At 34.8% G+C, this 13,589-nt stretch overlaps 1 protein-coding gene across 1 annotated transcript in view; it reads left to right on the top strand.

The window, feature by feature from the left end:
- Nucleotides 1-1,604, top strand: part of LOC113053322 (transmembrane protein 163-like) — a 31,478-nt gene extending 29,874 nt beyond the window's left edge. Inside the window, exons 7-8 of the mRNA XM_026218244.1 lie at nt 208-349; nt 457-1,604. Coding sequence (XP_026074029.1) covers nt 208-349; nt 457-517 — 203 coding nt within the window. The 3' untranslated portion in view covers nt 518-1,604. The remainder of the gene's footprint in view (nt 1-207; nt 350-456) is intronic.
- Nucleotides 1,605-13,589: the final 11,985 nt, after the last annotated feature.

Genomic DNA, 13,589 nt, shown 5'->3' with positions numbered 1-13,589 from the left:
TATTTTTATATTTCCAGTTTTCATTTTAATTTTGGTTATTTCAATTTTCTTATGCTATATTGTTTCTATTTAGTTTTCATTATTTTCTTATTTCATTTGATTTTAGTTATAGTAATTTTATACATAAGTTATTTGCCAAGGCAACATTTCTGTTATTTATAATAACACATTAAATGTAATTGCTTTGTTTATTTATTTTTTGTGAAGGCTTTAATTCTATGGTTGGAGGCGTCATGGGGTTTTCCATCCTCATCAGTGCTGAGGTGTTTAGAAATCATCCCACCATCTGGTACCTGGACGGAACCACTGGGGTCCTGATTGGACTCATCATTCTAGCTTATGGGGTCAAGTAAGTGCATTCACTGAGAAAATACTGATGCTTTCTCAAAAAGACATAAGTCATTCGCACTAAAATGTCTCTGATGTGAATCTTTCCATTCTTCATTTGTCCTGCAGGCTGTTGATCGACATGGTACCACGAGTAAGACAAACTCGAAACTATGAGCGCTTTGAATAATGCTGGTTTAGAAGAACAAAAAAGGCATCATATGGATCCAGTTATCCCTCTTAGCTCCTGCTGCTCTCTCGACTCAAATGATACCCAAATACATCCAGGAATGATGTCTGCTGGCAGCCAGTTCAGCATCATGTATTGTAGAATCCCCACTCCGACCAGATCCTGATGTCCTCTTTCACTCAGCACAACATTTAACAGAAGGAAGGAGGAAGAAGAATGAGCTGGTCAGTGGATCGGTGTCATTCCTGGCACTCAAGATATCATCTTGGATGGAGTCACTGGTTTTAAGCAGAGATCAGCATTTACTGGTCACATCCATGAAATTCTACAATGCCACATTTTATGTTTTTTTTTTTTCGTTCTTTCTCTTAAATTATGGAGGAAAACATGAATTTATACTATATTATTATACTCTGTTTAATGAAAAATCACGTGAATGTGTATTTGAAACCACATGCCTATAATTCGTTTAGGTCAGTTTTAGAGATCATCCTTCTGTTACATCATGTCATCCCACCTGTTGTCCTCCAAAATGATTTAATTATACTGTATGTTTATATTTTAGTGTATAGTAGAGCTAGAGACCAGCAGTGTAGAGGTAACACTCGTTTCAGTAAAGAAAGCACACAGAAATGTACTGTATTAGGCACAATTACACTAAAGGTTAAAGACCACAGTTCAGGGTCAGTAAGATAATTATGAAACATCCATATTGAAAAATAGCTTCAGAATTGACAGAAATGGCCCATAATCCATTAGTAATCTTTTCATACACATTGAGATCTTATGAATCAATAGTCAAAATGACTAATCAGCACAAACCCCCTCAAAATTATAGATGTAAGGGTTCTTGAAAGGTTATAGCTTCCTGATGTTGAACCATTTCTAGCACCACAACCAGGAAAAAGACACAAACTGAATTACAGAAAAATTCCTGAGTCCTTTACTACTTGTCTTTTTTGCTTGATCTGCATACTTTGCAATTCAATGCAAAATATCTCAATTAATGTTTTTGCAGCACTGTTGTATTTATTTTAAGCAATCAAATAATCTGACCTTTGCCGTGCGATGATCCACTGTGTTTTGCCCGTGATTTCCGTGGCATGCATTGCTGTGTCTGTTTGCCACTTGCTAATGAATTTATCAGATATTCTTTTCGTGCCAAGACTGAATGAGATTAGAATGGCCTGAAGTATCGTCTGACGTAGAAATGATTGATTTGGGCTCCAGCAGACAGAATGAATGATTGTTGTACTATGGAGGGTCTGTGAGGCAGGGCAGCTTATTCCACAATAAAGAGCGAATCGTTGGAAAAACAAAGCACATTTTAGTTTCATACGATACTGTAACAAAACTAATCTATAATATAATGAGTTTTTCACCTTTCATTTGTTTCTCCACGGAGACATTAATCCAAATCTTTTTAATTTGTGACCTACAAATCTACACTGCTGTTCAAAAGTTTTGGGGTCAGTAAGATTTTGTGTGAGTGTTTAAAATAACAATAACAATAATAAAAAACAAAACAAAAACAAAAAAGTACTTTTATTTAGATGCACTAATTTGATCAAAATAACAAAAGTTGTTATTATTTTTTATTTTAGTGTAAATGCTTTTCTTTTGAACTTTCTATTCATCAAAGGGTCCTGAAAATGAATTAAAGTTTTCACAAAAATATTAAGCAGAAAAACTTTTCAACAAAAATAGTAATACTACTACTACTACTAATAATAATAATAAATGTTAGAATGTCAGTATATTAGAGTGATTTCTGAAGGATCATGTGACACTGAAGACTGGAGTAATGATGTTGAAAATTCAGCGTAATGTTTAAATAGAAAACAGTTATTTTAAATGGTAATAATAATTTACAGTATTAATGTTTTTACCGCATTTGTGATCAAATATATTCAGCCTAAATTCAAAAACATTAAAAATTCTTACCAACCCCAACCTTGTGAATAGTAGTGTATTTTAAATTCCTTTTATCCATATGTGTAAAATAAAAATGCGTATTAATTTGAATTAACATGAATTATTAATTAACACATTTTACACGACTCCCGAAGCACAGAGATATGTTTTTAAATGTAATGCTTTCTTACAAAATGCAGTCTGTCACTGACAATTCCAAGTACACCAACTATCATTCTCACAGGTTTTTTCTTATTTGTATTAATTATTTTATTTTTTATAGTCTCAAATAATTAGGATCTAAATGTAACTGAATGTAAAAGACTGTGATAAGTTCACAGCTCAGCTGCTGCACACCTACTGATGTACAGGGGCGCCGTAACGGGGGTGTTGGGGGGGTTAGGATGAATCCAAGGGGCCCACGAGGGAGAGGGGGTCCAGAAACCACAGTGGCGCTCCCGCTGATGCATGCATCTCACCGATATTACCAGACAATCACGAGTCGAACAATAACGGCAGCACAGACTCCCAAAGCCTTTTGTCTACTGCTCAATGTGATCTCATCTGAAGAGGGAAACTTTAAAGCAGAACATTTCATATTTATGATCCTTCAATAATCATAACAATGTTGTTTTTATTTATTACTGATTTGTGCTCAGGTGATGCCATTGGAGTGTTTGTGTAACAATAAAATAGCATCATTCCATGTACGTATCAGTGCATTATAACCTGAATATTTCAAATTCAGTGTTCCATAATCCTATATAAACTGTACTGACTAGACTGTATATGTATAGACTGCCCACGGTAACTGATATTTCAATGTGCCGAATTAATGCTGTATTATTTTTTACAAAATCTGGTATTGAGTACTTGTATTATTCAGGTGTCAGGTCACAACTGCCAGACAGGCAGGTTGTTTGTTATGAGTCAGTTGCTTTATTCATTCCTTTTCATCAGGTATATTGTGCTAGTTTTGTAAATCTAAGCATGTGTTGGACTGTAATGTACCACCAGCTGACACATAGGAGAACAGCGCTGTCTGTTCATAGACTTCAGTGACTGTAGTTGCTTGTCCACACAATGGGTGAAATTGTTACATGTGCTTAGTTGAGGTTGTGACGATTGTAAAAATCAGTCTATTCCAAAGACAAGCTGACAGCTGGAACCTGTTTTAGTTAGCTCAGGCTTGAAGTCTGTACTTATGGTGTAGTTTAGTCTTAAGCAATACTCACTGCTAGGCTTTGCATGAAAAAAACCACCACATATCTACAAAACGCTGCACAAACACTGTTACACAAGCACACACATGCACAAGCAAATGCACAGGCAACACATTTCTAATGTCTGGCACATAGACGAGGTTCTGAATGTACATTCATTTCAATAGTGATACTGATCTTTATTTCTGTAGAACATGTGAAATATGGCTTGTAGGAAAAATAAAATCTCATAATTTTGAATTGTGTACTGTGCTACTTACTGTTTAGTAGGTCTAGTATTTATCAGTTTGACATATTTGTTGTAACATTATTGTTACAGTAACAGCTGTACAGTCTTAATGTAAATGAATTTCCGAGAAGCCCTGGTGAATATCAACAGAATCTAAATCTACCTTAGCAAAAATACACTTAAGTAAAATGTGTGACAACTTGACCCGTCCCATTTCAACAACAGAATCAGTGCTTTTTATAACTTCAGTTTCGATTTATTTCTGAAGGAGGTGTTCTGCACATTTTATTTATGTCCACTAGATGGCGAGCTGTTAACAGATAGTTACATACAGTACACTGATAATACAATAGGACACCGCAGAACCAGCCCGAAATGTATTTAAATAGGTTAATAATTACAAATAGGTTATTGTACTTTTTTATTGTAATTAAGGGCTTTTTGTGGTGATTTTATGTTCAATAAGCATACGTTTTGAAAGTTTTTAGATGCAGGTTGGCGGAAAAGTGAATGTGTGTAATACTTCATACGACCAGTAGGAGGCAGAAAATAGATATGATTTGTTTCTCACATGTGACTTCTTCAGGAAAACATTAGCAACACCATGGTGTTTTGGTACCTATTTGATGGTGAAGATAATCTCAGAGTCAGACATGTTTTAAAATACATCTAACGATGATTTACAGTAAGATCTGTTGTCAGTCACATAAGTATAAGTACATCATTTTCTATACATCATCAGATTCACTATAATTTAAGTCTTATCTAATAAACGCCTAACCTGATTTTACCAAGTGAGACATGTTCCCGGGACAACATCGTTGTTGACCCTGGAACAACATTGTGATTAACCAATCAGATTTGAAGAACCAGTTTATAGATTTTGTGAAGTTTATGCTTAAAATCAGTGTTTGGTGCTTGTACATCAGTGTCATTCATCTATCATTTCCTCTGATTTTAGGGATTACTCATGGTTAAGGTTAGGTTTAGGTGTAGGGATATGGTTAAGAATATATTTTTGGAGTAAAATGTTGTTCCAGGGTCAACAAAATATGTTGACCTAGGTACACTTCGGACTTGGCAAAATCAGGACGTGCCTAATAAACACAACTTGTGAAAACTACCATCTGTGACTTGGCTTACAGAGCACTTTCACGAGAAACTCTGACTGCAAGACACAGGAGTCAGACTGTGCTGAACGAACAGATTTCACACTTGATGGAGGCAAAGAGTCAAACTCAAGCTTGGAGTCATGGTGACAGACAGACCAAAACAGCCGAAAGGCACCTGGAAGTGGGGTTCAGAGGGGAGTCGAGCTTTCAAATGTTGCCCCAAAGCCGGAGGGAATGGCTGGAATCTCCTGATCCATTCCACCCCCACAAGACCCGCCTCAAGTATAAATCCCAGACTGACATGTTTGAAATGACATTTACAGCTGTTCAGTGTTGTTTTTGGACTCTGAGTCTATATGTAAAATGGACATATCCAGATTCCATCAGATTCCATGAATGAATGCAAACCAGAAAGAAAGAAGGTCTCTTACGTACAGCATGCTTTTGAATCTGACTAATGAAAAGGTGATTCACATTTCTCATTTCAGCATGTTCCCAGTCTGGTCAGGCTGCTCCAGTAACTCAGAGCATGTTCGATACTCTCCTCGCCTCCGAGGTGTATGAACCTTAAAGCAGGGGTGAAGCTTTGTTCACTGAATGGAGCAGCATTCCAGAGGTGATGTGAGCATACCACAATACAAGATCATATGAGCTACAGCTCACAGCTGCAGATCTTAATATCCTCGACCTTGCTTTGGCCTCCATGGCCAAGGACCAACAGAGTATTAACTTCTAAATGCAGGGTCTTGTATGAAATACAACTGTGTTTCATTCTCAATTGTATTCATTCTTACTGTATTACATTAATCTGGTTTATGCCAGTGTGTCAATCATTCCATGACATTCTATTATTCCATGATAATCTAAAATAAAGGGATAAATACTGACAGTTCTTGTGTTTTGAGTACTCAAGTGATATACCTTTACTGCATGTGGCGATGTTTTTATTTACATTTTTGTATTTTTTATTTTGTTTTTATTTCAGTTATATTATATTGGCCAAATGCCAAGCCAACATTTTCATTTAATTATTTTAAGTTAAAAATTTTCATCACATTTTTGTATATATATATATATATATATATATATATATATATATATATATATATATATATATATATATATATGTGTGTGTGTGTGTGTGTGTGTGTGTGTGTGTGTGTGTGTGTGTGTGTGTGTGGGCCTATAATTTCACCTTTTTAAGCATTTTTTAACCATTGACCTATTTAAATGACAAAAAAAATATATTAGTTTTTTTTTTACTATTTAGTTTACACTGACACACTGGGAAAAACTTTGTAAATATTTTGTGGTTATTAAAACATTGTGTAAAAATCTACTGAAATCTTTATACATATGAATAAATATATACATTAAAAAAACATGCCTTCTTTTTATTTGGACATTTTGAGAGAAGTTCAAGAATTAATTCAAAATGAAAACTTAATAGGTCTGTTTTATCAGTTGTGGCTAATAAATTCATTATCTTTTTTACATAGTCACTTGTTTGGACAAACACTCATCCTTTATTAATTTTAAATGTATTTTTGTTTTATCATGATAAAAGGTCTTCACAACTTCTTTTGTTTTGCAACTCTAATTTGATATTCAGTAAGCATTCATGTTTATGTTTTAGCGCAGTGATTAAGATCAGTTCATGCTTTAGTAAGTGCTGAGTCTTTGTGGCCACTTGCCCTCTAGTGAGGTGTTCTTTGTCAAAAGTAGGTCAAGTCGTCCATCTTATTTAACCAAACAATCAAACAATGATAAAAAATAATGCATCATGGGACTAGACCACAGACGGAAGACAGGACCGTATCTAATCAAAGGCCTGCAGGGTCAAGCTAATGGAAACTGGTGTTGTCCTGTACCAAATTTATACATATTAATGTTTACAGTGGTCCAGACACATGAACAAACACAGAAATGTTTCTAACACCCATCAGTGACACTGATTGATTGAGACCTCAGGATTTCCTGCTTATGGAATGTTTGTATCAGCCAATGCTAGACAGGAGGTGGGGGGGGCAGCTGTTGCCATGACAACAGCCATAAGCTTGGTGTATGGAGGGGGAGGGAGAAAGCAGGCATCTAATAAATGCCAATGAGTGGTGGATGGAGACATCTATAATGTTGGCAGATGGACTCGATTTAAACAGGGAACATTCACAGATATGAACCCGAGAAATTATTTAACTGGCAGATAATAAAAGCTTTTCTGCTGAAGTACCAGTAGCTATATTTTGAGAACTGTTCGGCTTTACTGTCAGAAAAATGGTCCTGGATGCAGAGGAAGACACAAGCGATGCTGAAAAGAAAATAAATATTACTGGCAGATATTTAAAACTTTTCTGCTGAAGTATTTTGAGAAATGTTTGAGAGGTTTCTGTTCAGCTTTAATGTAAAATAAAAGTACCTGAAGCAAGTGAGGGAAAAAACACACATTCAGACAGCATCTGAATATAATGTACATACTTACATACAAAAAACAGTATTTGAGTAGTATGTCCAAATTTTAAAGCATTCATAAACCAGGTGCCAAAAAGTACCCAGATGATACTACTATTGATGAGTTTCTGAAGTGCGTATGCAATGGATAATTTAATATCTCATAAGGCCAGGGGGTTTGTGAATGGTAGTTAAACAACACAACTGATGCTATATAGGTCACATGACAATGACAAACGTAGTCCTTCTGAATTACTTTCATAATGCACAAAATCATATTATATCATAGCATATATTTTTAATGATCGTGAAGTAAATACTTTTTTTTTTAAACAATATTTTAATGAGTGAGTCATTTAAGATTATACAAGTAAAATACTGAATCATTCACAAAAACAATTCGTTCAAGAACACTGATTAATCCTGCCACTCCTCAAGTGTGATTGGTTAGCTGACCAAAAAGTGACAGTGATGAGTGCTGCATTTCAGCCAAAGTTTAAAATTCTTCAACTCCAGGCGCCGAGAAGAATAATGTCTAGCGCTCAGTGAAATAAATGCTCAGCACCTCACCACACTACTGGCTTCCATTGAAAACAATTGAAAAAAAATGTATAAATAAAAAATAAATAAATAAATAAAACACTTTGGTGGACAAACAACTATCAATACTTTGTCTAAAATGTATGATACTCAGTGTTAACTTTACAAACACAATATCAGACTCATAATCAGCACGTCTAATATTGTAGTTGCTCTTGTCAAGTGATAATGCTTAATTGTATTACTTACAAAGTTGTTCCATGTTTCCATGTTTCAGAATAAAATTCCAGCATGGTCAAATTAAAACAATTGCACCAAATGCACCAGTGCCATAAAATTTTATAGATAAAGGCACAAGAGGTGGTGTGTGGAAATGTCATGAAGGAAAAGGATTACAGATCTGGCCTTACGTACACCTCTGGGGATGTTAATGTGTAAACTTCATCATTAAGTAAATGTTACACCAGCGACATTGTCAAGCACGTCAGTCTAACCTAGAAAACAATTAAAAGAAAGTGGAAGTGGAATGCAATAATGCTTTCTATGTGAATGGCTGATATTGTATGTGTAGCTATTGGTTGCAAAGCACTGTTTACAAACAAAATAAAATGGAATGAAGGCACAGAGATTTGAGTAATTAAATGATTGGCAAACACCCAAAAGATTCCAGTCTGACTTTACTGGCCGAATTCTTTGAACAGAGAACAGGTGTGGTGAGTCTGGATTATACGCAATAAATACACACACTTTTGTGTGTTACGACATGCCATTGAATTTACTGCGTCAATGGTGCAACGACAGATAATTGACTATAGAGGCTGTCCAAACTTACTCCTATTCAAGACAAACCAGTTGATACAATCCTACCAGGACTGAAACATGCTTTCTGTTCAGTTTAGCCATGAGAATGTATGGGACTGTGAGTTTGTGTGCAAGCTAACAAGAACTGCAATGGAAAAAAAAATACAAAGAGGTCAAAAATAGTTTATCTGTTCTGCTGGGGATTTGTAAAACAGCTTGTATGGATTTATCACTTAGTATGTCTTCTTGTCTTTAATCTTTTCCATCTCTTTCAAAATATTTTTAGCTTCAACGTGCCATTTTGGGATTATCAGATTTATCAGTTATACTTATCTGTAAATATACCAGCTATTTTTGGATAGTCAACAGGTTGAGATAAATCAGGCATTATCATTCAGTCCTCCTTTAGAAAGGTTTACAGTAAAGAGGAGCTGTGGGGTTGATGTGATTATGGTTGGATCTCCTGCTGTAACATGATCTCATAAACCACATTCATACAAATCCCTATCGTTTATGTAAATCTGACAACATTTAATATAAATATTATATATGTGAAAAAAAGTTAAACTGTTAACCTAATTTTAATAGTGGTAAATTATATTTAAAACAACTGTAAACTAAAATTTAGCCAGCTATTTAATAAGCTGTATTCTGATTTAAAAGGGCAAATCTTTTCAGAAACCATACATCATGAATCACAGTAGTGCACTTAGTTACTGTTTTCTACATTAGATGAAATGCCAGCTGTGTGCCTTTCAGGTTTGTTTGTCAAATGTAAACAACACATGTGTTCATGAAAGTCAAGCTCTTATTGTTGCTACACCCTGTCATTGAGAAACACCCAGTGGTTTGTTCAGACTGGATAATGTTTGACTCAGAACACAAACATTGCAGGAGCAAGCTAAGACATGTCCGAGTGCTCTCACAATTTCACTGCAATGACGTGAATCTATTTTACAAATAGTATTTACATGTTACATGGTCAAAATATGCAACATTATCTGATTTGCATTTGAAGCATTTTTATTTAATTGAGGACATTTAGCCCATTGCAAGCCAAAATAAAGAAAAAGCTAATTAACCAAGCAGCCCAGAAGACATGCAGTCAAAGCTTGTCTGGATTTATGTTCTCCAGCTGGGGACCCCTCAGGACCACCTCTGACCCTCTGGTCCCACAAAGACCACTGAGTCTCAGTGAGGCTGTCTGTGTGTGGGAATTGTTTCCTGAGAGGGAGTGGATGAAAAAAAAAGAAGAACAAAGAGAAGAACAAAGAACTTTTTGTTGTAATTCCTAAAACCACCCATCATTTAATCGAATGCAGCAAGATGCTTTTTCTCTGATGTCTAATGTGTTTTTTCTTTTTTCTTTTTTTTTTTTTTTCAGGGATATTGGTGTACATTTAAGATTAGGGAGAGTGTTTCCTGACTTTTCCAAGCTTAGTCACTATTACAAGCCCCCCCACCCCCCCACCCCAAATTTAATAAGGACTGAAATATTACATAACTCTTCAATTCCTTAAGTTGCATTGCATTGCATTGAACTGGCAGAATCTCCAACCTTCCTGATCACTTCCACCCCCACCACCTCCCAGCTTACATCAGGGTGAAGTTGTTCTTTTATTACTGACTAATAGTGTCTCAGCCATGAATCAACCTTTGTACAAGGAGTCTCTCTCTCTTTCCATCTACTTTTCACTCTTGCTGTTTTTGTGGTTGTGCAAAGAAAGGCCATTCTACCTTTTCAGAAGGAACAATGAATGGCTCAGTCCTTTCCTTCATGAGAAATGTTTGCCAGCAGTCAACAGCTTTAGATTTGTATTTATTTGATTCTGGATAAATGCCTTTCAGTCCTTTGATTCAATCTGAATGTTCTGTTTAGCTTAACTCACTAATATGTCCAACCAAGTTGTTTACACTTAGAAATATACTTCACTAAATGTTAGCAAGTTCTTTCACCAGTTCATTCACCATAATATTGATCATCCAATATTAGGTTTATTGGATTTTTAAAAAAATATTTTCTATCTGAATAGATACCCTGTTAACCAATAGTAAGTTTTGAATCAATTGCACAATGTCGAAATCTTTAAAGTACACAGATTAGTCACAATACCTGCATCAGCAATGATCCACCGACTCATGCTATTGATTTAGCAATGCTAGCAGCCTAACGCTCTCACTATTTTACACAGAATATGCTAAATAAACTTCAGAGTCATCAAAAAGTGTGGATGAATGGTCAGCATTTGACTAATGGCATTTAAGATGCCAAATGAATCACATTCCCATACACAATTATGTCATGGCTAAAGATAACGAATGATGAATAATTTGTTTATCTTTAAATGATGGAGAGAAAAAAACATCCAGTGGGGGAGAATAAAAATGGTTGGAAAAGCATTTAGAAATCCCAGCCCAGATAATTTTGAGCCAAATAGATTGTTCATTTAAATGAATTGTACTTTTAAACTGAAAAGGTAATTAAAAGAAAATGTTGTTGCATGATCACTTCATTTAAGAATATGTATACTTTTTTCATTAAAAAAATTAAAAAAAACAATCTAATGACGGGAATATGTTTAAATCTTAACACATTGTAAGCTATAAACACTCAAAAAAAAAAAAAAGGGTACAAAAGCTGTCATTTGAGGATACCCTTTCAATAGGTATACCTTTTAATCTTATTTATCCCTTAAGGATGCATTACATATTAGAACCTAAAGTGTACATATAAGTGCGTAAATTAAAACCTAAATAATACACATCAGTAACTTCTAAAAGAGTAGCACCCCAGTGAAAGCTTTTGTATCGGAGAGTGTAGGAATAAGACAGTGTGTCTCTATTGGTCTGAAAACATAATCTTTGATGCGAAACACTTTGTTTTTCTTTGTGTAAAGAAACAACTTCAATCTGTTCAGCTTGGAGCAGAAGAAACAACTGTCAACTGTGACCAACAAAACAGGGAAATCATATAAGAGTCAATAGATCTGTGTGAAGATGTAATCTGCGCTCATGGAAGCAAGATGGCATGACCACATTAGACCTTTCCTGACAGAACAGCCACTAGAAGAGTGGCAGAATACTATATAGCAACTTTTTTTGCTGAAGAAAAGTTGAAAGTAGTGTAAACGAAAGCATGTGGTGACATATTACAAACTTAGGAAAATCATATTGAGTAAATAAATAGGAATTTAATTTTGACAGTAAACAAAATGTCCAAAAAAGACTTTCAGTCAGTTGAAAAACAAAGGAAATGTTAATTTCCAAGTCTGTCCAACCAAATGCATTTAATTTATAATACAGAGATGTTTTAGGAAGAAGATGATAAGAAAATAGATTATGTTTTTACTTGTCTTGTCTTATTTTAGAGTGTTATCTGCAGCTTCAGAGGAAGTAGAGTTCTTGTGAAGAGTTTCCCCCATGCACTGAAACCCTATGATTCTCTCAAGACAGCTGGAGTGTGACCAGATGGACCGGTTGCCATGTCAACCTCTTGATTCCATCTCACTTTTGTGAAAGTGGGCTGATCATAAACAAAGCTGTATGTCATTACGAGATCCTTCTGCCTCTCTCTCACATTTCAGCTGAGGGGAATCATGTTGGTCAAAAAGAATAAATACCACTCATGGATCAGTCACCTGCATGGGCCACTTATTTGAAAAAAAAAACAAAAAACCTTGTGTTCTACAAGGGTGATTAAAATGATCAAGTAACAGTAAAGGTATTCATATTGTTACAAAAGATTTAGAGATTTTTTTTTACTGATAATAATTATTAATAATAATAATAATAATAATAATAATAATAAAAAATATATATATATAGGGTTTTTATTAAACATTGATAATAACAGTAAAAATCATGATATAAGTATTATTTCTGAAGGATATGTAATGCTGCTGCTTTTTAAATAAATAAATTACATTTTTAAATAGAAAACGTTTTGAATTGTAATTTAGGAATTTAGGAATATTACTCTATTGTTGTATTAAATGAATACATGCAGCCTTGGTGAGCATATTATATGCATTTTAAAATAAATTTTAGGGTTAATTTTTTTGTGTTTTTCTTTCTTTTCTTTTTTTTCTTTTTTTTACCAGTGCCAAACTTATGAACAGTAGTATGTCGATGTAACATGCCACGGTTCAACTTCTTTGCAATTTTTTATTTATTTTTTTTCGTCCTGTAGATGTGGAAATGCAAGGAATAGTAAGCCAGAAGCAGCTTTTAAAGGTGTGAGTGCTGACTTCACACCTTCAGAGACACTCATATTGAGAAACGTTAGCACATCCTGTATCTGTATTAAGCTGATCTTTTTTCCTTTTTTTGGGGATGGAACAAAGAGTTGAGACGTATGTGAAGGATTCAATCTCCACACATACTTTGTGTTCTAGTGTTATTATAAATATTTCATGCTGTGGATGAAGAAATCTCAGATCATCTTTATTACTAACATCATCTCTCCTCCCCTTTAAAACAATCAAAGGCTTCTGTATCAAAGTGTCTTGTCTTGCACACTTGCACAGCTTTTTACTCAATTTGCACCATGCTGTGAGGTCATGTGGAAGAATTTAGATGAAGACAATGAGGCAGACTGATCCTGCGCAGTCATTAATCATGCATTTAAAACTGATTTTGTGGAGAAGTGACGCTTTATGGCTCCATGCCAGTCTAGAACTGGTCACCAAACATTTAGTTTAAGTTCTTGCTTACGCTTTATAAGCAGAAGTGGTTTTAAATTAGGCAACTTTCGTTCCAAAAACGTTCCATCGGTTATATGGTATGCACTATTTATTTATTAGGTG

Source organism: Carassius auratus, chromosome 34 (assembly GCF_003368295.1).
Source record: "Carassius auratus strain Wakin chromosome 34, ASM336829v1, whole genome shotgun sequence".
NCBI lineage: Eukaryota > Metazoa > Chordata > Actinopteri > Cypriniformes > Cyprinidae > Carassius > Carassius auratus.
This window is presented reverse-complemented; position numbering and strand designations above follow the sequence as displayed.